A 24,772-nucleotide genomic window follows, 5' to 3' on the forward strand; every position below is an offset into this window, starting at 1 on the left:
CCTGGAGCTAAGTCCCTCATCCAAATCCCGCAGCAAGTCAGCTTGGTATGCCTGCAACACACCCATGGTGTGGAGGCAACCCGCAGCTTGACCTGCTGCCGCATAAGCCTTCCACACTAACGGCTAAGTAGCACACAATGGCTTCATAGGGAACACCAGGGCCTTTAGCAAAGATGCTACGCTAGGGGTGGGATAGCTAGCTAGCATCTCCTCCCCATAGCCGCACTCCCTAGCCCTAACAACCCACCGATTGTGTGTATCCTTCCCCATAATGAAATGGGGACACGGATGAACACAAAGTCGATATTTTTGTTTGCCAGCCATTACTTGTACAGACTCACACACAAAGCGCTTACCTGAACAAGCAGAAGCCAGTGTCGCTACCACCACGCAGCCATTTTGTAACTCCTGGTCGTTGCGACATCGCCCGCCTATGACGTCATAACTTGCCTATTGGCCAGATTTCACACGTGGTTCAGAGCGTCAAGTTCCTGAATGGGAAAATACAACTGTGTATCATTAACAAAGCAATAGTAGCTAATACCATGTTTATTAAAAAAAAAAATAAAAATAAGCAGTGGGCCTAAGACAGATTCTTGCGGAAACTTTACCTCAGAGAGTGTGGAGACCTTACCATTTACTAACTGATAGCGATCAGTGAAATAAGACCTAAGGTAAGAGAGCTGTTCCCTTTAGTCCCACAACGTTCTCCAGTCCAGTAAGCAGGAGATTATGATCAATGGTGTGATAAGCTGCACTGAGGTTGAGCAAAACAAGTAAAGGAACAAAACCCTAATCAGAGTCCAATAACAGTAATTTACCCCTTTAACTAGCACCGTCTCTGTGCTATGATGAGGCCCAAATCCTGTCTGATACATTTAAAATGTTTTATTCCTAAGTAGCATAACTGCTGTGCTACAATTTTCTCTAAAATCTTGGAGATAAAGGGGAGGTTTGATAATATAATATTCAAGGATCTCCTCCGTCAAAGAGAAAACTAACATATTTTTAACAGATAAAATTATTGGAGAAGCTCAAAGTGTCTTCTTTTCAAATATATTAAAATTGTGTATGTAGCTGTCAGGGATTCCCCTGCCACGCCCCCCTCGGCCGCTGTCAGAGATGCACCCTGCCACGCCTTCCTCGGCCGCTGTCAGAGATGCACCCTGCCACGCCCCCCTCAGTAGCTCTCATGGTGCCTCATTATCCCGTGCCTGCCCGATCACCGACAGCTGTGACTCGTTAGGATTCAGACTATATAGACTCACGTTCTCGAGTCACAGGCTGTCGGTTCTTGTATTGTCATGCTGGTGATATCCGTGGCTGCTCGACCGCCAGCATTCCCCGCTGGTTTTGTATCCTGGTTCTGTTCCTTCTGGATCACTCTTAGCCGCTGCTGTTTACTTTCATTTCGGACTCTAGGTTTCATTTTTGGATTACTCGTCTCGAGCGGATATTCCTTGTTTGTTTTCTCGCCTCGGCAGCAGTGAGTGTTTATTTGTTGAACTGTTTTGTGTGAATAAAGACAATGCTCGAGTTATTTCCGCTTCCGCGTCGTCAGCCTGACAGTAGCCCACCTTTTTCAGGAACTGTTAACATTTAAATATAGGTAGGGAATTTTCAGCTGTGAGTCCAAAAAGCAGTTATGAAGGCTAAAAGGTTGAATATGATTCTTACATGGCATCCCACTGTCAAACAGGGTTTGTGGGTTGGTATATTATAAATTGTTAATGTTAATTTATTTTGTGTGCATATCTAGATACACCCATCAGGCCTTAATGATGATGTGCTGCAACTACTGGGTTCAACTTCTCGTGTGGCCACAATTGATGACATTAGCAAGTGGAACATTACTACGATTGACACACTGTCCTCTTTGATGGATGTAAATGATGGACAATGGAAAACAGAAAAGGTAATGAAGGGGTGTGTGTGTGTGTGTGTGTGAGTGAGAGAGAGAGAGAGAGAGGTGAAGTAGTTTGGTGCTGACTGATTATTATCAAATTTTATTATATACAAAAAACAGTAAAAAGGGACCATAAATCTGTAATAAGTAAGTGCTACTTATGGTAGCAAGAAAGACCACATGTTTTATTTTAGAATCTTTTATCCATAATAGAAAGACAGAAATACATGTAAATAAAGGTAAGGTTGAGGGAGAGTATTTGTGATCTTTTATCGAATAGACATAGAGATGTAGAGAGAGAGAGAGAGAGAGAGAGAGAGAGAGAGAGAGAGAGAGAGAGAGAGAAAGAGAGAGAGACTTTTTTATGACTAAAAGACAAAGAGCATGTTTAATCCCCTCAGAGAGACTGAAATTTACTAAAAAACTATGTTTTGTGCAGACAATTGATGTACACAACCATGATGATAAAAATGTTATCACTGACAATAGAGGTGGAAATGTATGTGAAGGTATTTTTTAGAAAGCAAGTGGAGCTTCAGGTCTAGTGTTTATTTAAAACTGAATTATTTCATAAATGTTTTTAACCAGTTATACATCAAGCATACTAGCTGACATTTTTATGTCTCCGATACTGTTGTGCTTGCTACAAAAATGCTTGTGCATTTTTTTAGGGAAAAGCTGTAATTATGAGGTATCTGAGCATGGGTGATCACTCTCTGGGAAGTGCTGAAATAAATGTCATTGGTTCCTACATCTGTACATTAGACATCAGTATACTGGAAAATATCACTCCTGAGAACTTAATGTAAGTGCCTGCTCACATGTACCTACATACATACACAAACATGGACAAACAAAATAAAGTATAATCTGAATTTCAATGTTTAATTTTCCTCTTTGCAGGATGGTCCTGTCTCCAGATCTGTCCTCATGTTCCTTTAAACAGAAATCTACTCTGTACACCATTGTCAAGTATTCATTTAGCAACTTTCACAGCAGTGCCACAACATACTACCAGCTCATGATTCCTTACCTGGGTAAAACATTTGCCAATACATAAGCAACATTTTGAACTTTTAGATATAATCTCCCAAAACAATTAAATATTGACCAACACCTGCATCCATGCCACACCACCTAATCATTTATACATGCACATATAATTTTGTCTTTACAACACAAGGATTTAGGTAGCCAGTGCCCATTGCAGGCTATATAGTTGGGCTAATTAATTTTATTTGGCAGGAATTTTTAATCATTCATATAAAATTCACAAAACAAAAAAGTTCCTGTTGTGCATCAATTTCTCAAATCACAAGACTGGTTCAAGGGGACATTAAGGCTGTTCTAGCTCAAATAATATTATTTCAGGCTACATTAAATGTTATGCTACAGGGAATAGCTTGGGGATAGCTATTATGTAAAAGGATAATACTTAAATTGGTAACAGAAAAACTGAGGAAAGATAAATATCAGTCAAAGATTTGACTAGGAGTAACATTACCAAAGTTTATTCTGAAGGCTGAAAATGCTCAGAGACACTTTATCTTTCCTCAGACATTCTTAACATGTTATGTTTGTATTATATTTCATTGTTTGTGTTATGTTTAAGTTCCTTTTGGATCGAAGCTTTTAGTTTTTAAAATATATGTTTTAGGTGGTGCTCCTGTTGAGGACATACAAGCTCTTTCGACTCATAATATCAACATGGACATCACAACATTCTCTAGTCTGAATCCTGCTGTTCTTAAAGTATGAAAAACAATATGAAAATAAATTAATTTATTATATACATTTAGAATAATATATAAAAATATGAGAATAACTGGTTAAATCTAAGAAATTAAATCCATTGTGTGTGTGTTTTTGATAGGCTTTGAATGTAAGAACTGTTCAAGATCTGATCGGAGTAAATGTGGCTGACTTAAAGCTGTTTGAGAACTCTTCGGTAGTTCAGTTCTGGGTTTCACAACAAATCAAGTTTAAATTAGATATGCTGAATCTTGGCATCATCAACACCAGCACCAGTACCACTACCAACACTGTGCTTATTTCCAATGTTTCTCCAACTGCCAACACTGAAATCATCACAGCCTTTGAAAACATCTCCAGTGAAACTGTCAACACACCTTCCACTAGCAATTCTCTAGTGACCCCCACTATATCCCCGATTACAAACTTTGAAATCAGTACTTCTGATAGAGCAAACATCAAAACAATTGCTACAACCAACAGTAGTCTTAACACCAATGCTTCTCTAACTGCCAATACTGAAATCATCACAGATTTTGAAATAATCGCCAGTGAAACTGCCAATACGCCTTCCACTAGCAAAGACCTATTTCCCCCCACTGCATCTCCAAATGCAAACTTTGAAATAACTACTTCTGATGGGGCAAATGTCAACTCCATTGCCTCAACCAAGTTGAATCTTAATACAAATGCTTCTCCTACTGCAAATACTGAAAGCATTACAGCTTTTAAAAACATCTCTGGTGAAACTGCCAACACATCTGCGAATAGCAATTCTCTAGTTACCCCCTCTGCATCCCCAATGACAAACTTTGAAATCAGCACTTATACTGGGGCAAATGTCAACACCATTGCTTCAACCAATGATGAACTTATTCCCAACGTTTTTCCAACCCCATATACTGAAATCATAACAGAGTTTAAGAACATCTCCACTGAAACAGCCAAAACACCTGCCAATAACACTAGCAATGCCACCTTTACCGCTACTGCATCCCCAATTACAAACTTGGAAATCAGTACTTCTGAAATAGCAAATGTCAAGACCATTGCTTCAACAAATGATGATCTTAACACCAATGCTTCTCCAACCTCAAATACTGAAATCATTACAGTTTTGAAAAACATTTCCAGTGAAACTGTCAAAACACCTGCCACTAGCAATTCTCTAGTTACCCAACCTGCTACCCCAATTACAAACTTTGAAATCAGTACTTCTGATGAACCAACTGTCACCACATCTCCATCAACCATCACTGATCTTAACACCAATGCTTCTCCAACTGCAAATACTGAAATCATTACAACTTTTGAAATCATCGCTGGCGAAACTGCCAAAACACCTGCCACTAGCAAGTCTCTAGTTAAGCCTAATCCTTCCCCAATTACAAACTTTGAAATTAGAACTTCTGATGAACCAATTCTCACCACATCTGCCTCAGCCAACACTGACCCTAAAACCAATGCTTCTCTTACTGCAAATACTGAAATCATTACAGCTTTTGAAACCATCTCCAGTGAATCTACCCCCTCTGCAGTCCCAATTACAAACTTTGAAATCAGCACTTCTGACGGGGCAAATGTCAACACCATTGCTTCAACCAATGACGAGTTCAACACCAATGCTTCTCCAACCTCAATTACTGAACTAATTACAGCTTTTGAAAACAACTCCAGTGAAACTGTCAAGACACCTGCCACTAGCAATGCCCCCTTTACCCCCACAACGGTCCCTATTACAAGCAGTAAAATAAGAACTGATGAACCAATTCTCCCCACATCTGCCTCAGCCAACACTGCCTTTCAAACCAATGCTTCTCCAACTAGAAATACTGAAATCATTACAGCTACTGAAATAATCTCCAGTGAAACTGCCAATACGCCTACCACTCGCAATAACCCATTTACCCCCACTGCATCCCCAAATGCAAACTTTGAAATCACTACTTCTGATGGAGCAAATGTCAACGCCATTGCCTCAACCAACTTTGATCTTGAAACCAATGCTTCTCCAACTGCAAATAATGAAATCATCACAGGTTTTAAAAACATCTCCTGTGAACCTGTCAACACACCTGCCACTAGCAATTTTTTAGTTACCCCCACTGCTTCCTCAATTACAAACTTTGAAATCAGCACTTCTGATGAACCAACTGTCACCACATCTCCATCAAAGAACACTGATCTGAACACCAATGCTTCTCCAACTGCAAATACTGAAATCATCACAGCTTTTGAAAACATCTCCGGTGAAACTGTCAACACACCTTCCACTAGCAATGCCCCCTTTACCCCCACAGCTGTCCCTACTACAAGCAGTGAAATAAGAACTTCTGATGAACCATTTGTCACCACATCTCCATCGAAGAACACTGATCTTGAAACCAATGCTTCTCCAACTGCAAATAATGAAATCATCACAGCTTTTGAAACCATCTCCAGTGAATCTGTCAACACACCTTTTACTATCAATTCTCTAATTACCCCCTCTGCAGCCTCGAATACAAACTTTGAAATCAGCACTTCTGATGGGGCAAATGTCAACACCATTGCTTCAACCAATGACGATTTCAACACCAGTGCTTTTCTAACCTCAAATACTAAAATCATCACAGCTTTTGAAAACATCTCCGGTGAAACTGTTAACACACCTGCCACCAACAATGCCCCCTTTACCCCCACAGCTGTCTCTTCTATAATCAGTGAAACTTCTGATAAACCAATTGTCACCACATCTGCCTCAGCCAACACTGATCTGAACACCAATGCTTCTCCAACTGCAAATACTGAAATCATCACAGCTTTTGAAAACATCTCCGGTAAAACTGTCAAAACACCTGCCACTAGCAATGCCCCCTTTACTTCCACAGCTGTCCCTAATACAAGCAGTGAAATAAGAACTTCTGATGAACTATTTGTCACCACATCTGCCTCAGCCAACACTGATCTTGAAACCAATGCTTCTCCAACTACAAATAATGAAATCATCACAGTTTTTAAAAACATCTCCAGTGAAACTGTCAACACACCTGCCACTAGCAATTCTCTAGTTACCCCCACTGCATCCCCAATGACAACCTTTGAAATCAGTAATTCCAATGGAGCAAATGTCACCATATCTGCCTCAACCAACACTGATCTTAACACCAATGTTTCTCCAACTCCAAAAACTGAAATAATCACAACTTTTGAAATCATCTCTGGGGAAACTGCCAAAACACCTGCTACTAGCAATTCTCTAGTTATGCCCACTCCTTCCCCAATTACAAACTTTGAAATCAGCACTTCTGATGAACAAACTGTCACCACATCTCCATCAACCATCACTGATCTGAACACCAATGCTTCTTCAACTGCAAATACTGAAATCATCACAGCTTTTGAAAACATCTCCGGTGAAACTGTCAACACACCTTCCACTAGCAATGCCCCCTTTACCCCCACAGCTGTCCCTACTACAAGCAGTGAAATAAGAATTTCTGATGAACCAATTCTCACCACATCTGCCTTAGCCAACACTGACCCTTCAACCAATGCTTCTCCTACTGCAAATACTAAAATCATTACAGTTTTTGAAACCATCTCCAGTGAATCTGTCAACACACCTGTTACTATCAATTCTCTAATTACCCCCTCTGCAGCCTTGAATACAAACTTTGAAATCAGCACTTCTGATGGGGCAAATGTCAACACCATTGCTTCAACCAATGACGATTTCAACACCAGTGCTTTTCTAACCTCAAATACTGAAATCATCACAGCTTTTGAAAACATCTCCGGTGAAACTGTTAACACACCTGCCATCAACAATGCCCCCTTTACCCCCACAGCTGTCTCTTCTATAATCAGTGAAACTTCTGATGAACCAATTGTCACCACATCTGCCTCAGCCAACACTGATCTGAACACTAATGCTTCTCCAACTGCAAATACTGAAATCATCACAGTTTTTGAAAACATCTCTGGTAAAACTGTCAACACACCTGCCACTAGCAATGCCCCCTTTACCCCCACAGCTGTCCCTAATACAAGCAGTGAAATAGGAACTTCTGATAAAGCAATTCTCACCACATCTACCTTAGCCAACACTGACCCTATAAACAATGCTTCTCCTACTGCAAATACTGAAATCATTACAGTTTTTGAAACCATCTCCAGTGAATCTGTCAACACACCTGTTACTATCAATTCTCTAATTACCCCCTCTGCAGCCCCAATGACAAACTTTGAATTCAGCACTTCTGATGAACAAACTGTCACCACATCTCCATCAACCATCACTGATCTGAACACCAATGCTTCTCCAACTGCAAATACTGAAATCATCACAGCTTTTGAAAACATCTCTGGTAAAACTGTCAAAACACCTGCCACTAGCAATGCCCCTTTTGATTCCACAGCTTTCCCTAATACAAGCAGTGAAATAGGAACTTCTGATGAACCATTTGTCACCACATCTGCCTCAGCCAACACTGATCTTGAAACCAATGCTTCTCCAACTACAAATAATGAAATCATCACAGTTTTTAAAAACATCTCCAGTGAAACTGTCAACACACCTGCCACTAGCAATTCTCTAGTTACCCCCACTGCATCCCCAATGACAACCTTTGAAATCAGTAATTCCAATGGAGCAAATGTCACCACATCTGCCTCAACCAACACTGATCTTAACACCAATGTTTCTCCAACTCCAAAAACTGAAATAATCACAACTTTTGGAATCATCTCTGGGGAAACTGCCAAAACACCTGCTACTAGCAATTCTCTAGTTATGCCCACTCCTTCCCCAATTACAAACTTTGAAATCAGCACTTCTGATGAACAAACTGTCACCACATCTCCATCAACCATCACTGATCTGAACACCAATGCTTCTTCAACTGCAAATACTGAAATCATCACAGCTTTTGTAAACATCTCTGGTGAAACTGTCAACACACCTTCCACTAGCAATGCCCCCTTTACCCCCACAGCTGTCCCTACTACAAGCAGTGAAATAAGAATTTCTGATGAACCAATTCTCACCACATCTGCCTTAGCCAACACTGACCCTTTAACCAATGCTTCTCCTACTGCAAATACTAAAATCATTACAGTTTTTGAAACCATCTCCAGTGAATCTGTCAACACACCTGTTACTATCGATTCTCTAATTACCCCCTCTGCAGCCTCGAATACAAACTTTGAAATCAGCACTTCTGATGGGGCAAATGTCAACACCATTGCTTCAACCAATGACGATTTCAACACCAGTGCTTTTCTAACCTCAAATACTGAAATCATCACAGCTTTTGGAAACATCTCCGGTGAAACTGTTAACACGCCTGCCACCAACAATGCCCCCTTTACCCCCACAGCTGTCTCTTCTATAATCAGTGAAACTTCTGATGAACCAATTGTCACCACATCTGCCTCAGCCAACACTGATCTGAACACCAATGCTTCTCCAACTGCAAATACTGAAATCATCACATTTTTCAAAAACATCGCCGGTAAAACTGTCAACACACCTGCCACTAGCAATGCCCCCTTTACCCCCACAGCTGTCCCTAATACAAGCAGTGAAATAGGAACTTCTGATGAAGCAATTCTCACCACATCTACCTTAGCCAACACTGACCCTATAAACAATGCTTCTCCAACTGCAAATACTGAAATCATTACAGTTTTTGAAACCATCTCCAGTGAATCTGTCAACACACCTGTTACTATCAATTCTCTAATTACCCCCTCTGCAGCCTCGAATACAAACTTTGAAATCAGCACTTCTGATGGGGCAAATGTCAACACCATTGCTTCAACCAATGACGATTTCAACACCAGTGCTTTTCTAACCTCAAATACTAAAATGATGACAGCTTTTGAAAACATTTCCGGTGAAACTGTTAACACACCTGCCACTAACAATGCCCCCTTTACCCCCACAGCTGTCTCTTCTATAATCAGTGAAACTTCTGATGAACCAATTGTCACCACATCTGCCTCAGCCAACACTGATCTTAACACCAATGCTTCTCCAACTGCAAATACTGAAATCATAACAGCTTTTAAAATCATCACTGGCGACACTTTCAACACACCTGACACTAGTAGTATTCTTGTTACCACCACTGCTTCTCCCAGTACAAGTATAAAAAACATGAATTCTTTTGAAACCATGGCCACTGTTACAGTAAGCCCATGCAAAGGTGTAGACAGGTAAGCTGTGGTAACCATTATTGTAATTCAGAAAAAGTAACTTGAGAATGATGGTTTATGTTATTTATTTTCTTCACAGGCAAGCAATTAAGACTACGTTCTTGTATGAAAATGCATCTGCAGTAGTGTGCAACTTCAGTATCACTGATTATGCCTGTTCATCAGTGAGCAATCACTTATTCCCTTGAAAACTACTGAATTGTTGTCTCAATTACATAGATGCTTTAAATATTTTACTACATAAAAATTGTTCCTACTTTGTGTATGTTTGTTTCAAGGTTGCTGTTCTAACCAGTGATGATATAGCAAAAGTTCTAATATGTGAACTGACAGAGGGCATAAAGTACCCAAAAGAAGTTTGGAAACTTTTTTTTGACAATTTGAATGTGCCTCTGAATGAAGCACTGGACAAGGTTTATAACAGGGTATGGAATTTTCAGTGGTACTGTAATATAACCATTTCTATTCTTTGGAAATTACATGTATATTACATGTATCATATTCTTGCAGAACCTCAGCATTGCCTTGGCTGATCCAAGTATACTTAATGCCCTTGGGGAAGTAATAATTAAGAACTTTACCACAGCACAGCTGATAAATGGCACTTTTATTAGCGAGTGGTTCGAGATAAGACTCAGTCTATTTTTATCATCAGTGTCCACAGACTTTTATCCATTCTCAGTTCCACAACTTCAGCTGTGAGACCTATCAAATTGTGTAAGTATGGACATTTAAGAACTTGAGACGTGTTATATAGAACATAAAGTAATTGATGAAAAATCTATTCTATTTTTACCCAACATAGTGTGAAAGCTCTCAGTAGTCAAGAATCACTCATGACAGATAAACAGAAGCAGCTGGTCTTTGTTTCATTCATCTTTCCTTTCCTCTCAAAAGATGGCTCACCAGGTACGTAGTGAACTTTTAGTTGTTGTAATAAAGAAACTAACAGTTTTAAATTTGTTTTCACCTGCTTGAACTAATGATATTGGATCCATCTAGATAGTGGCTGTGTTTCCACAACTTCAGGCAGCAATGACTGGCTTTTAACGAACCTTGGCAGTTTCTTCAATTATGCCACCTTGACAGAGCTGAAGATTTTAAATGCAAATTTCTCTAGTGTGAGTAACATCCCAATTGCACCAACTTTATGTTTCTTGTGGAGTTGCAGCTGACTGTAGTAGTAACAGTTGGTTTCTGGGTTTTGACAAAGAGAACAGACAGCTGCTGCAGCAGTGTCCATTTGTTTTACTTGAAGACCTGGTGTAAACATAATGTGATATGAATGTTTTTTTCCTGCAGGTTGCAGTGTTTGGTTTACTGTCCATTGAGCAGAAGGCTCAGTTCATCTTGCAGCCGGATACAGGAGTGTTGGAAAATGACTTAGTGATTAGAGAGGTGTTTAGCAGTATGATCGCATCTTTTGATCTCAATCAACTTGGCATGTTCTTCACAAACTTCAGCCAGACTGCAAAACAAGTGAGCATCTCTGTTGCCTAAAGACCAGATCACAATTTTTTTCTTTTTTTTTCTTTTTTTTTTTTATCAAAAAAGACATTATTCTGTGCATACTAATTGATGGATGATACCTTGTGATTGCAGATGAACCTCACTAGCATTCCTTCAGCAATTTCAGACACCATTCTGAACATAACACTCTTAGATCTGGTGCCTCACTTCCAACATTTCAGCCCAGAGGACTTTGCCCTGTGGTTCCATAATTACCTTTCCATCTTACTTCCTGGTATTGGTTCAAACACCCTGTCGATCATCCCCATGACCATCGGCTGTGAATCCTACAGAGAGATGTGAGCATCTTTTCATAACACAAACACAGCAAATGATTATTTTGTTACTTTTAGAATTTGAATTTGTTTCCCACTTTTGCTGTATTTACAGAGTGAAAGGACTTGATAATGTGTACCGTGACCTCTCTGCAACACAGTCCATCACTGTTTTCAATTACATACAAGACTATCTCAAGTACCAGTCCAGCCAAGGTTTGTGTGTTTGTGTGTTTATATGCTGTTTCAGGCTACTAGGTAGGCAGTGATAAGATGATGTGATTTCAGGCTGATAATGTTAGGGTTAGGGTAAGTCAGGAGTGTCCTAGATGCTCAATCTGAATTCACCACAGACCTTTTACATCAGTGTCCTCTGTTGCTTCGCAGGCCTGAGTTGCTATGGTGGTGGAAGCTTTTACATGTTCCTGAAACAGTTGTTCCTCAGTTTTGGATTCCCTGACCTAATAGACTTCCTGTCTCTTATCCCAGATGACCGACAGACAGAGGTGTGTTTGCTCTATAACACCAATTGCTTCAGTGCTTCGCTCACTATAGGAAAGCCAATGAGTTAAGCACATCACTATCTGTAGTTAATGCTTTGTCTTTCTTCTGTGTTTTCTAGCTCTTGAGCTCCATCTCTCCAGAAGAACTTGGTGAGTTTCTGAACAGACCGAACACAGTTGTTAATGGTTCCCAGCTCTGCACACTACTTGACAAGTACAGTAGGACCAATCAGTACCTGGAGATGGTAGGCCAGTTTTTATTTCACCTAGATTTTTGTCCATGTAGATTACTTGCCTTTATTCTGTCAGGAATGGCTGATAGAGTAATCACTGTTTCTCTCTACAGGAGCCTGTTTTGTCCTCAGTTCTGGCCAGCCAAACATTGGAGTGTGTGTGGCCTCGTGCTCTCAGTGCCTCAACTCAGGCTGATGTAGAACAGTGGTTTAATGTTATACTGGTTCACTACCTGCCCTACCTCAGATCTCAGCTCATCAGCTCCACCCAGCTCAGTGGTGCCTCTTGTCTGTCATACAGGAAACTGTGAGTTCTTTATTGGATGTTTCATTAAACAGGGTTTTCATCATAAACACTGCCACATGTCTGGTGGCAAAAAACTGACGTCATATAGTAAAGAAATCTCCTGTACGTATGTGTTTGTGAGCAGGGTGTCTATCCTGGGGGACAACTTTAATTTTTCTGCAGCTGATTTCTCCCCAGCTGATGTGTACAGCTCTATAAAAGTGTATCTGAGAAGTGGCAGTAAGAATAACTACATTTTTCTTGTTTCTTTTTTCTAGTTCTCTCTGTACAAGCATTTCCTTTGTTTGTGTGTGCACTACATGGGTGTCTCAACATGTGATTGTGTATTTTGCAGATGCCAGCCCCCGCTGCTATAACTCCTCAGATCCTTTTCTGAACTCCACTGCCTGGTTTGCAGACAACATTGGATTCTTCATCACCTTCATCACCCTCAGTGATCTACAATCCTTTCTATCAGGAAGCATGGTAGTGCACACACACACACACACACACACACACACACACACACACACACACCTGCAATTATCTATATTAGTCATTCAAACATATTTCTGTTAACTACATCACACAATGTACACAGTTTGTAGTGCTGTGATAATGTGTGTTTTATTGTGTCTTTTAGTCAAGTGTGTTCCTGGAGAACTCTGAAAACCTTCAGTTGTTCAACAACCCAGGAATTTCAGCCAGTGTCTTGGAGTATTATACAACACAGTTGTACATCCAGAATCCTGACTTCAGCCCTCTCGGTACCACTCAAACCTCAACATTGAACAAAATTAAATTTATTTTATTTATTCATCCAACCCTTTATAGATTCAAACCCCACATGTAAAATACCATATATACATGCAAATATCTGTGTATGCATTCTAAAAGGTTGTTTGTGTTTTTATAGATTGCCTGCTGAGCTGCTGTGTCAAAGTCCTGCCTCCGTGTTTGTTTTTCTTGGAGATGCAGACATTCAGACAATCCTGACTAGCATCAACATCTTCTGCACAGAAATAAATCCAGAGGTAATCAATCAATAAGACTTGTGTGTTCACTAATCACTTCTTGTGTAGTAGTGCCAGTCACCTCTAACCTTCTTCTCCTTTCAGGTCACAGCGGTGCTGGTAGCAAAGTTCCCTGATATATCTGCAGCCACCATCCAAACATTGGGAAGCCAGTGTGTGGGCTTGACTGTGGGCCAGATAAACTCCGCCTCCCAATGTGATAAGCGGTGCTCTGTCAACACTCAGTATCATCAGTGGCTGGGACCAGGGCCAAGTGAATGCCCTCATCCAGAGCATCATTAGTTCAGGCTTTAATGTAAGCGTACACTGCCCATTTGTCAGGAATGTTGCTCTATGTTACAGAAAGTGAAAGCTTGCCATTTTGATCAAAATCACCATGTCAAAATTCTATTTATGTTTATACATTTACTAACTATACCGTGTTAACAAAAGGTCTGTAATTTAATTTCTTTCTTATTGCACAAGTTCTAAAATTCAGAATCAGAATTTTTTTAAAGTTAAGGATATGATTGTTTTACTCTCACAGATCAACAGTGCCTCCTCTCTGGTATCATTGGGAACACTTATTGGTGGTGTTCCTTCTACAGCCATATCCATCATCCCATCTTCTGAGCTTCTGTCTTTATCTCAGAATCCAACATTCATTGCTAATATTCTATCAGCCCCAGTTATTCTACAACAGACATTTGTCCAAAAGGTATTCACTTTGTTTTACACACACACACACACACACACACACACACACACACACACAAACATATATTTATTACCTTCTCCTATAAAAGTGCAGTAACATGCAGTTGCTTTGTTGAAGTCCGCTCTAACACGTTGTTCCAGGTAATCTCTGTAGACCAAACCTCTGTCATACAAAATGTTCCGGATGCACTAGTGATGTATATTCCACTTGTTCTACTGACATCTCTGAGCTCTGTGGAAGTTTCACTCATCAATAACAAGAGCTGGAGTCATGAACAGGTACCTAAACCCACCCACTTTGTTACACTGAAAAACTAAAGTCTCATGCCTCGACTGTAATAGCAGCAGTTCCCAAATCTGATTTCCTGACTTGTTTGGATGTCAGGCTATAAAACTCATCAAAAATGTTAAGACTTTTTCATTTTACCAGGCTATGATGTTCTTCGTGCAGTGGCCAGTGCCTGTAATAATCCAGAAGAGTGAGTTAGGAAAACACACACACACAGTCTATCTAATATAGCTAATGTAAAGATCTGTTCTGTGAATACACCCATCACTGTGTATGTCTATTTGTGACTGTGGGTGTGTTTCTGCAGTCTGTCAGCATCAGTACTGCAGGGATTCTCTGTAGCTCAACTCAGACTCTCCCACAGAAGAAAGCCAAAGATCTAGTAAAAGCCTGTAGACCACGTGCAGGCAGAGACAAGGTCGTCCTGACAGAGGCTCAGGTACATACACTCTGATATTTAATCACATTCTGCACACAGAATAAATCAGAGACAGCAAGTAGACCAAACCTTTACTAGTAAATGAGAAAACACACAATCACACAACACATTCTGTGTTTCAGCTGACCTGCATGTACAACTATGTGCAAGAAGATCTAGTCGAAAGCTTTATGGATGTCCCTCTGATATGCTTCTGTACTACAGGTGTGGAACATATTCACATACAGAAAATACTGTATTCAAGTATATGATATCAAGAAAAAAGGTCATATGCTGGCTGTGTGTGTGTGTTGTAGCTACGAGACAATACAGAATGTGAACTGCCAGAGGGCATAAAGTACCCAAAAGAAGTTTGGAAACTTTTTTGACAATTTGAATGTGCCTCTGAATGAAGCACTGGACAAGGTTTATAACAGGGTATGGAATTTTCAGTGGTACTGTAATATAACCATTTCTATTCTTTGGAAATTACATGTATATTACATGTATCATATTCTTGCAGAACCTCAGCATTGCCTTGGCTGATCCAAGTATACTTAATGCCCTTGGGGAAGTAATAATTAAGAACTTTACCACAGCACAGCTGATAAATGGCACTTTTATTAGCGAGTGGTTCGAGATAAGACTCAGTCTATTTTTATCATCAGTGTCCACAGACTTTTTATCCATTCTCAGTTCCACAAACTTCAGCTGTGAGACCTATCAAATTGTGTAAGTATGGACATTTAAGAACTTGAGACGTGTTATATAGAACATAAAGTAATTGATGAAAATCTATTCTATTTTTACCCAACATAGTGTGAAAGCTCTCAGTAGTCAAGAATCACTCATGACAGATAAACAGAAGCAGCTGGTCTTTGTTTCATTCATCTTTCCTTTCCTCTCAAAAGATGGCTCACCAGGTACGTAGTGAACTTTTAGTTGTTGTAATAAAGAAACTAACAGTTTTAAATTTGTTTTCACCTGCTTGAACTAATGATATTGGATCCATCTAGATAGTGGCTGTGTTTCCACAACTTCAGGCAGCAATGACTGGCTTTTAACGAACCTTGGCAGTTTCTTCAATTATGCCACCTTGACAGAGCTGAAGATTTTAAATGCAAATTTCTCTAGTGTGAGTAACATCCCAATTGCACCAACTTTATGTTTCTTGTGGAGTTGCAGCTGACTGTAGTAGTAACAGTTGGTTTCTGGGTTTTGACGAAGAGAACAGACAGCTTCTGCAGCAGTGTCCATTTGTTTCACTTGAAGACCTGGTGTAAACATAATGTGATATGAATGTTTTTTTCCTGCAGGTTGCAGTGTTTGGTTTACTGTCCATTGAGCAGAAGGCTCAGTTCATCTTGCAGCCGGATACAGGAGTGTTGGAAAATGACTTAGTGATTAGAGAGGTGTTTAGCAGTATGATCGCATCTTTTGATCTCAATCAACTTGGCATGTTCTTCACAAACTTCAGCCAGACTGCAAAACAAGTGAGCATCTCTGTTGCCTAAAGACCAGATCACAATTTTTTCTTGTTTTTTTTTTTTTTTTTATCAAAAGACATTATTCTGTGCATACTAATTGATGGATGATACCTTGTGATTGCAGATGAACCTCACTAGCATTCCTTCAGCAATTTCAGACACCATTCTGAACATAACGCTCTTAGATCTGGTGCCTCACTTCCAACATTTCAGCCCAGAGGACTTTGCCCTGTGGTTCCATAATTACCTTTCCATCTTACTTCCTGGTATTGGTTCAAACACCCTGTCGATCATCCCCATGACCATCGGCTGTGAATCCTACAGAGATGTGAGCATCTTTTCATAACACAAACACAGCAAATGATTATTTTGTTACTTTTAGAATTTGAATTTGTTTCCCACTTTTGCTGTATTTACAGAGTGAAAGGACTTGATAATGTGTACCGTGACCTCTCTGCAACACAGTCCATCACTGTTTTCAATTACATACAAGACTATCTCAAGTACCAGTCCAGCCAAGGTTTGTGTGTTTGTGTGTTTATATGCTGTTTCAGGCTACTAGGTAGGCAGTGATAAGATGATGTGATTTCAGGCTGATAATGTTAGGGTTAGGGTAAGTCAGGAGTGTCCTAGATGCTCAATCTGAATTCACCACAGACCTTTTACATCAGTGTCCTCTGTTGCTTCGCAGGCCTGAGTTGCTATGGTGGTGGAAGCTTTTACATGTTCCTGAAACAGTTGTTCCTCAGTTTTGGATTCCCTGACCTAATAGACTTCCTGTCTCTTATCCCAGATGACCGACAGACAGAGGTGTGTTTGCTCTATAACACCAATTGCTTCAGTGCTTCGCTCACTATAGGAAAGCCAATGAGTTAAGCACATCACTATCTGTAGTTAATGCTTTGTCTTTCTTCTGTGTTTTCTAGCTCTTGAGCTCCATCTCTCCAGAAGAACTTGGTGAGTTTCTGAACAGACCGAACACAGTTGTTAATGGTTCCCAGCTCTGCACACTACTTGACAAGTACAGTAGGACCAATCAGTACCTGGAGATGGTAGGCCAGTTTTTATTTCACCTAGATTTTTGTCCATGTAGATTACTTGCCTTTATTCTGTCAGGAATGGCTGATAGAGTAATCACTGTTTCTCTCTACAGGAGCCTGTTTTGTCCTCAGTTCTGGCCAGCCAAACATTGGAGTGTGTGTGGCCTCGTGCTCTCAGTGCCTCAACTCAGGCTGATGTAGAACAGTGGTTTAATGTTATACTGGTTCACTACCTGCCCTACCTCAGATCTCAGCTCATCAGCTCCACCCAGCTCAGTGGTGCCTCTTGTCTGTCATACAGGAAACTGTGAGTTCTTTATTGGATGTTTCATTAAACAGGGTTTTCATCATAAACACTGCCACATGTCTGGTGGCAAAAAAAAACTGACGTCATATAGTAAAGAAATCTCCTGTACGTATGTGTTTGTGAGCAGGGTGTCTATCCTGGGGGACAACTTTAATTTTTCTGCAGCTGATTTCTCCCCAGCTGATGTGTACAGCTCTATAAAAGTGTATCTGAGAAGTGGCAGTAAGAATAACTACATTTTTCTTGTTTCTTTTTTCTAGTTCTCTCTGTACAAGCATTTCCTTTGTTTGTGTGTGCACTACATGGGTGTCTCAACATGTGATTGTGTATTTTGCAGATGCCAGCCCCCGCTGCTATAACTCCTCAGATCCTTTTCTGAACTCCACTGCCTGGTTTGCAGACAACATTGGATTCTTCATCACCTTCATCACCCTCAGTGATCTACAATCCTTTCTATCAGGAAGCATGGTAGTGCACACACACACACACACACACACACACACACACACACACACACACACCTGCAATTATCTATATTAGTCATTCAAACATATTTCTGTTAACTACATCACACAATGTACACAGTTTGTAGTGCTGTGATAATGTGTGTTTTATTGTGTCTTTAGTCAAGTGTGTTCCTGGAGAACTCTGAAAACCTTCAGTTGTTCAACAACCCAGGAATTTCAGCCAGTGTCTTGGAGTATTATACAACACAGTTGTACATCCAGAATCCTGACTTCAGCCCTCTCGGTACCACTCAAACCTCAACATTGAACAAAATTAAATTTATTTTATTTATTCATCCAACCCTTTATAGATTCAAACCCCACATGTAAAATACCATATATACATGCAAATATCTGTGTATGCATTCTAAAAGGTTGTTTGTGTTTTATAGATTGCCTGCTGAGCTGCTGTGTCAAAGTCCTGCCTCCGTGTTTGTTTTTCTTGGAGATGCAGACATTCAGACAATCCTGACTAGCATCAACATCTTCTGCACAGAAATAAATCCAGAGGTAATCAATCAATAAGACTTGTGTGTTCACTAATCACTTCTTGTGTAGTAGTGCCAGTCACCTCTAACCTTCTTCTCCTTTCAGGTCACAGCGGTGCTGGTAGCAAAGTTCCCTGATATATCTGCAGCCACCATCCAAACATTGGGAAGCCAGTGTGGGCTTGACTGTGGGCCAGATAAACTCCGCCCCTCCCAATGTGATAAGCGGTGCTCTGTCAACACTCAGTATCATCAGTGGCTGGGACCAGGGCCAAGTGAATGCCCTCATCCAGAGCATCATTAGTTCAGGCTTTAATGTAAGCGTACACTGCCCATTTGTCAGGAATGTTGCTCTATGTTACAGAAAGTGAAAGCTTGCCATTTTTGATCAAAATCACCATGTCAAAATTCTATTTATGTTTATACATTTACTAACTATACCGTGTTAACAAAAGGTCTGTAATTTAATTTCTTTCTTATTGCACAAGTTCTAAAATTCAGAATCAGAATTTTTTTAAAGTTAAGGATATGATTGTTTTACTCTCACAGATCAACAGTGCCTCCTCTCTGGTATCATTGGGAACACTTATTGGTGGTGTTCCTTCTACAGCCATATCCATCATCCCATCTTCTGAGCTTCTGTCTTTATCTCAGAATCCAACATTCATTGCTAATATTCTATCAGCCCCAGTTATTCTACAACAGACATTTGTCCAAAAGGTATTCACTTTGTTTTACACACACACACACACACACACACACACACACACAAACATATATTTATTACCTTCTCCTATAAAAGTGCAGTAACATGCAGTTGCTTTGTTGAAGTCCGCTCTAACACGTTGTTCCAGGTAATCTCTGTAGACCAAACCTCTGTCATACAAAATGTTCCGGATGCACTAGTGATGTATATTCCACTTGTTCTACTGACATCTCTGAGCTCTGTGGAAGTTTCACTCATCAATAACAAGAGCTGGAGTCATGAACAGGTACCTAAACCCACCCACTTTGTTACACTGAAAAACTAAAGTCTCATGCCTCGACTGTAATAGCAGCAGTTCCCAAATCTGATTTCCTGACTTGTTTGGATGTCAGGCTATAAAACTCATCAAAAATGTTAAGACTTTTTCATTTTACCAGGCTATGATGTTCTTGGTGCAGTGGCCAGTGCCTGTAATAATCCAGAAGAGTGAGTTAGGAAAACACACACACACACACACACACACACACACACACACACACACACACACACACACACACACACAGTCTATCTAATATAGCTAATGTAAAGATCTGTTCTGTGAATACACCCATCACTGTGTATGTCTATTTGTGACTGTGGGTGTGTTTCTCCCTGCAGTCTGTCAGCATCAGTACTGCAGGGATTCTCTTGTAGCTCAACTCAGACTCTCCCACAGAAGAAAGCCAAAGATCTAGTAAAAGCCTGTAGACCACGTGCAGGCAGAGACAAGGTCGTCCTGACAGAGGCTCAGGTACATACACTCTGATATTTAATCACATTCTGCACAGAATAAATCAGAGACAGCAAGTAGACCAAACCTTTACTAGTAAATGAGAAAACACACAATCACACAACACATTCTGTGTTTCAGCTGACCTGCATGTACAACTATGTGCAAGAAGATCTAGTCGAAAGCTTTATGGATGTCCCCTCTGATATGCTTCTGTACTACAGGTGTGGAACATATTCACATACAGAAAATACTGTATTCAAGTATATGATATCAAGAAAAAAAGGTCATATGCTGGCTGTGTGTGTGTGTGTGTGTGTGTGTGTGTGTGTGTGTGTGTGTGTTGTAGCTACGAGACAATACAGAATGTGAACTGCCAATCATATTTCCGTGCCCTTGGCAGAGCAGATTTCTCAGTTCTTTCTCCTGTCCTTGACAAAACAACCATACTGTTCAACAATGCAAAGGACTGCCTGGTAATACACACACAGTAAAATATTCATAGACCAACACATTCAATATTAGCTCTTAAATCTGCAAATCAGCCATCAAATTATAATCAATTCGTCTCTTATGCAATTCCATTGTTGAAAACAAGTGAAAATAGGAACATGTTCAGGCTTAAACAATAGACACTAAACAGTGGAATCCACACAAGACCCTCCTCATTCTTATAGATTCTGTGTGACTTTTCTTCATGGGTTGTGATGTTGTAGGGTATATCTGGTGTGAGTCTGACCAGGGATCAGGTGGAGGTTCTGGGAAATATGGCCTGCACACTGGACTCCTCCTACATCCAGAACTCTGACCCTTTCATTTTGGAGAAACTGAAGAACTGTGGAGATCTTTCTGATTCTCAGGTCACCGCTGTACAGTCACTGCTCCTCAGTGGAAACACTGCTTATGGGTGAGTCATAGCTTCAAGTGCATTTGTGCACATCTTTCATCTATGTTGTAGAAAATGATTTCATCATTGGTTTTAAAAGGACATAAAACAAATGGAAATGGTGTGTGTCTATAGATTGCATTTGATATTTTTTTGACCTCTGACATTTTTTATTATGAATCAGTAATCCCTCAACATGGAGTGAGCAGACCGTGGAACAACTTGGCATCCTGGTTGTCTATTTCAAATCAGGCCTCTGTGACACAATTGGCTTTGTATGTAAACCGTTTCACCATTGTGTTTGTGATTTATAAACCCAACTTTAAACTTTCTGGACTGATTAAATTTTGTCCCTGTTTGTGCATTGTTGAAGAATGTCAAGAGGAAGTTATTTTCAGTCCTGAGGAGCAGAAGATCCCACTGATAAAGCTTAGGACATTCTTCACAGAATGCAACTCAGAAAGTACTACAGGTAACGGTATACTACAAGGCAAAACACATCGAGGTACAGCGACACATATTGAGATTGTGTACTTCACTGAATTCCTTTGTTGTGTGTCTTACAGTGAGCAACATTACAGCAACAACAATTGCAGATGCAGCTTTTCCTTTCGGTTTTAATGCCATCCAGTTTGATCTGTATCTGGACATCACCGTCTTGCAGGAAAACCTGGCAGCTATCACTGAGAGTGGTGGACACCAGCCTCCAGACGGTCATTCTTAACAAGTTAAACCAGGTCAGAGACACTAAATACTGGACTGTATAACACAACAGGAAAGAAAAGGTTGTCTCAGCTTTTAGTCATAGAATTCTGAAAATATTTCCAGTTTGTGTATAAATATGATTTTTGCATGGTGTCCCACTGTCAAATAGGGTTTGTTTTTGGGTTGTTAATTAGAAGTCTGTCTTTGTGTGTATGCTAAATTTGCCCACACAAGATTTGTTTTGATTTGATTATAAATTGTTGATTTCGTGTGTGTATACGTAGATTTTCCCATCAGGCCTTGGTGATCATGTGCTGCAACTACTGGGTTCAACTTCTCGTTTGGCCACAATTGATGACATTAGCAAGTGGAACATTACTATGATTGACACACTGTCCTCTTTGATGGATTCAAATGATGGATACTGGGAACCAGAAAAGGTAATAAAAGGTTGTTTGTGCATATGTGAGAAAGAGAGAGAGAGAGAAAGAGAGAGAGAGAGAGAGAGAGAGAGAGAGAGAGAAAGAAAGAAAGAATGAGAGAGAGAGAGCTCATCTGGGATGATTTAGTGAGGGTGAGAGAAAGTATCTGTGATCCTTCATTGATTAGATATAATGACAGAGTTGCAGATAAAACACTTTTGCAGATAAAAGTCAAAGAGCATGTTCAATCCCCTTTAGAGAGACTAGAATTTAAAAAAAATGCAAAAATGTTTTTATTTCTTACAATTGATGTACACAACCATGATGATGAAAATGTTATCACTGACAATAGAGGTGGAAATGTATATGAAGGTATTTTTAGAAAGCAGGCAGAGCTTCGGGTCTAGTGTTAGTTTAATACTGAATTATTTCATAAATGATTTTAACTAGTTATACGGTCAGGGAACCAACCCCAGTAATGGGTTGCACAAGCCAGTGCACTCTTAGTGCCGGTCCCAAGCCCGGATAAATGGGGAGGGTTGCAATAGGAAGGGCATTCAGCGTAAAAACGTGCCAAATCAAACATGCGGATCATGAATACGGATAATCCGCTGTGGCGACCCCTAACGGGAGAAGCCGAAAGAAAGTTTATACTGCAAGCATACTGGCTGACATTTTGTATTTCTCAGATACTGTTGTGCTTGCTACAAAAACGCTTGTGTATTATTTTTTTAAGGGAAAAGCAGTAATTATGAGGTATCTGAGCATGGGTGATCACTCTCTGGGAAGTGCTGAAATAAATGTCATTGGTTCCTACATCTGTACATTAGACATCAGTATACTGGAAAATATCACTCCTGAGAGCTTAATGTAAGTCCCTGCTCACATACACAAACATGGACAAACAAAATAAAGAGATGAAGAATGATCTGAATTTTAATATAAATTTTTTTCTCTTTGCAGGATGGTCCTGTCTCCAGATCTGTCCTCATGTTCCTTTGAACAGAAATCTACTCTGTACATCATTGTCAAGTATTCATTTAGCAACTTTCACAGAAGTGCCACAATATACTACCAGCTCATGATACCTTACCTGGGTAAAACAAACATTCATGCATACAGGAAGACTAAAAAATACATGTTTTTAAAAAGTCTGAATTGTGTCTGAATTTAAGTTAATTGTACATATGAACATGTTGAGGTGTGTGTGTGTGTGTGTGTGTGTGTGTGTGTGTGTGTGTGTGTGTGTGTGTGTGTGTGTGTGTGTTTGTAGGTGGTGCTCCAGTGGAGGATATCAATTTTATCCACTCAGGACATTAACATGGACATCACTGTATTCATTAGTCTGAACCCTGCTGTTTTCAAGGTATAAAGAAGAAAATATTAACCAGAATTTGTTGCTGAAATATTGAATGTTTGAATTAAATATATTAAAATATTGAAAACTGAAGATAAAATAGATAACAAGTACTTTTTTGTTTGCCAGACCCTGAATGTGAGCACAGTGAGAGGTCTAATGGGTATAAACATTGCTGATCTGAAACTGTTTGAGTACTCCTCAGCAGTTCAGTCCTGGGTGTCACAACAGAACCAAACTGATCTGGACACACTGAATCTTAGCATCATCAACCGCAACCCTTGTTATGGTGTAAACAGGTGAGTTTTATTTATGAAATGAAAAAGGACTCAACTTTACAGAAAAAAATGTTTTGAAAAAATAAAACATTCTTCTTGTTTTTCTACATAGTGACCGACTTGATAGTGAATTTGCATCCGAAATGTCTCTACAGTACTATGTAACTTTAGCATTTCTGACTATGCCTGTTCACCGGTAAGTATTTCGTGAATAAAATATCTGTTTCCAGCTTTACTAATGTTATGCAGAAAATGAGTTGACCACAGAAACCTTTGTTTGTTGCCTTTTAAGGTTGCTGTATTGTCATCTGAGGATCTGTTCACTCTGCTCACATGCAAACTGCCAAGCAGCCTGAAATACTCTAAAGATGCTTGAAGTTGTTCTTCCAAACTTTTGCTGGCTCTTTGGGTGACGCATTGCAAAGGTTTTCAAGCATGGTATGCAAATTTGATTGTTGCTTGTCACCCCTGGGTCTCGAATCCAAGTCGCTCAGGAGGTGTTAGAACTCACATGCAGGGACACAGTCGGAATTGACAAGTTCACAGTTTGTTATTAACTTAAGTCATTAAACCAAGAACAGAAAACTTTGGAATGTAAAGTCACATATGGCTCAAGAAACAACATTGGACTTGAAATAGAAAACCGGTACATAACAGCAAAACAAAAGCATCAGGGCACAGGAACATAACAGCATGCGGACCTCACGACATGGCACAAC

The 24,772-nt window shown here is 39.9% G+C and overlaps 2 protein-coding genes and 3 long non-coding RNA genes across 5 annotated transcripts; all 5 read left to right on the forward strand.

Annotated features, from left to right (window-relative positions):
- Nucleotides 1-10,986: 10,986 nt before the first annotated feature.
- On the forward strand, nucleotides 10,987-13,137 carry LOC124394433. The gene is made up of 7 exons (XM_046862672.1): nucleotides 10,987-11,338; nucleotides 11,462-11,667; nucleotides 11,759-11,859; nucleotides 12,031-12,149; nucleotides 12,266-12,391; nucleotides 12,493-12,686; nucleotides 12,811-13,137. The coding sequence occupies exons 1-7, from the start codon at nucleotides 11,141-11,143 to the stop codon at nucleotides 12,941-12,943; spliced, it is 1,077 nt and encodes a 358-aa protein (XP_046718628.1). The 5' UTR covers nucleotides 10,987-11,140; the 3' UTR covers nucleotides 12,944-13,137.
- Nucleotides 13,138-13,916: 779 nt separating this feature from the next.
- LOC124394661 lies at nucleotides 13,917-14,712 on the forward strand. The gene is made up of 3 exons (XR_006927537.1): nucleotides 13,917-13,994; nucleotides 14,226-14,396; nucleotides 14,537-14,712. It is a non-coding gene; the product is annotated as an uncharacterized LOC124394661 (long non-coding RNA).
- A 1,417-nt stretch (nucleotides 14,713-16,129) lies between these two features.
- LOC124394606 lies at nucleotides 16,130-16,880 on the forward strand. Its single transcript, XR_006927534.1, has 3 exons — nucleotides 16,130-16,237; nucleotides 16,419-16,595; nucleotides 16,714-16,880. It is a non-coding gene; the product is annotated as an uncharacterized LOC124394606 (long non-coding RNA).
- Nucleotides 16,881-17,015: 135 nt separating this feature from the next.
- LOC124394494 lies at nucleotides 17,016-18,390 on the forward strand. Its single transcript, XM_046862796.1, has 4 exons — nucleotides 17,016-17,399; nucleotides 17,516-17,641; nucleotides 17,743-17,936; nucleotides 18,064-18,390. Exons 1-4 carry the CDS (start codon nucleotides 17,223-17,225, stop codon nucleotides 18,194-18,196), a joined length of 630 nt encoding a protein of 209 aa, XP_046718752.1. The 5' UTR covers nucleotides 17,016-17,222; the 3' UTR covers nucleotides 18,197-18,390.
- A 736-nt stretch (nucleotides 18,391-19,126) lies between these two features.
- Nucleotides 19,127-19,960, forward strand: LOC124394563. Its single transcript, XR_006927522.1, has 3 exons — nucleotides 19,127-19,247; nucleotides 19,480-19,650; nucleotides 19,785-19,960. It is a non-coding gene; the product is annotated as an uncharacterized LOC124394563 (long non-coding RNA).
- Nucleotides 19,961-24,772: the final 4,812 nt, after the last annotated feature.

Source organism: Silurus meridionalis, chromosome 1 (assembly GCF_014805685.1).
Source record: "Silurus meridionalis isolate SWU-2019-XX chromosome 1, ASM1480568v1, whole genome shotgun sequence".
Classification (NCBI taxonomy): Eukaryota; Metazoa; Chordata; class Actinopteri; order Siluriformes; family Siluridae; genus Silurus; species Silurus meridionalis.

Excerpts from the sequence above, each read along its gene's own strand:
- LOC124394433 (XM_046862672.1), top strand. The coding sequence starts at position 11,141 with ATGAATGTTTTTTTCCTGCAGGTTGCAGTGTTTGGTTTACTGTCCATT. Across the intron at positions 11,668-11,758 it reads TGTGAATCCTACAGAGAGAT|AGTGAAAGGACTTGATAATG; the intron begins GTGAGCATCTTT and ends CTGTATTTACAG. Across the intron at positions 11,860-12,030 it reads CAAGTACCAGTCCAGCCAAG|GCCTGAGTTGCTATGGTGGT; the intron begins GTTTGTGTGTTT and ends GTTGCTTCGCAG.
- LOC124394494 (XM_046862796.1), top strand. The coding sequence starts at position 17,223 with ATGCTCAATCTGAATTCACCACAGACCTTTTACATCAGTGTCCTCTGT. Across the intron at positions 17,400-17,515 it reads CAGATGACCGACAGACAGAG|CTCTTGAGCTCCATCTCTCC; the intron begins GTGTGTTTGCTC and ends TGTGTTTTCTAG. Across the intron at positions 17,642-17,742 it reads CCAATCAGTACCTGGAGATG|GAGCCTGTTTTGTCCTCAGT; the intron begins GTAGGCCAGTTT and ends TTCTCTCTACAG.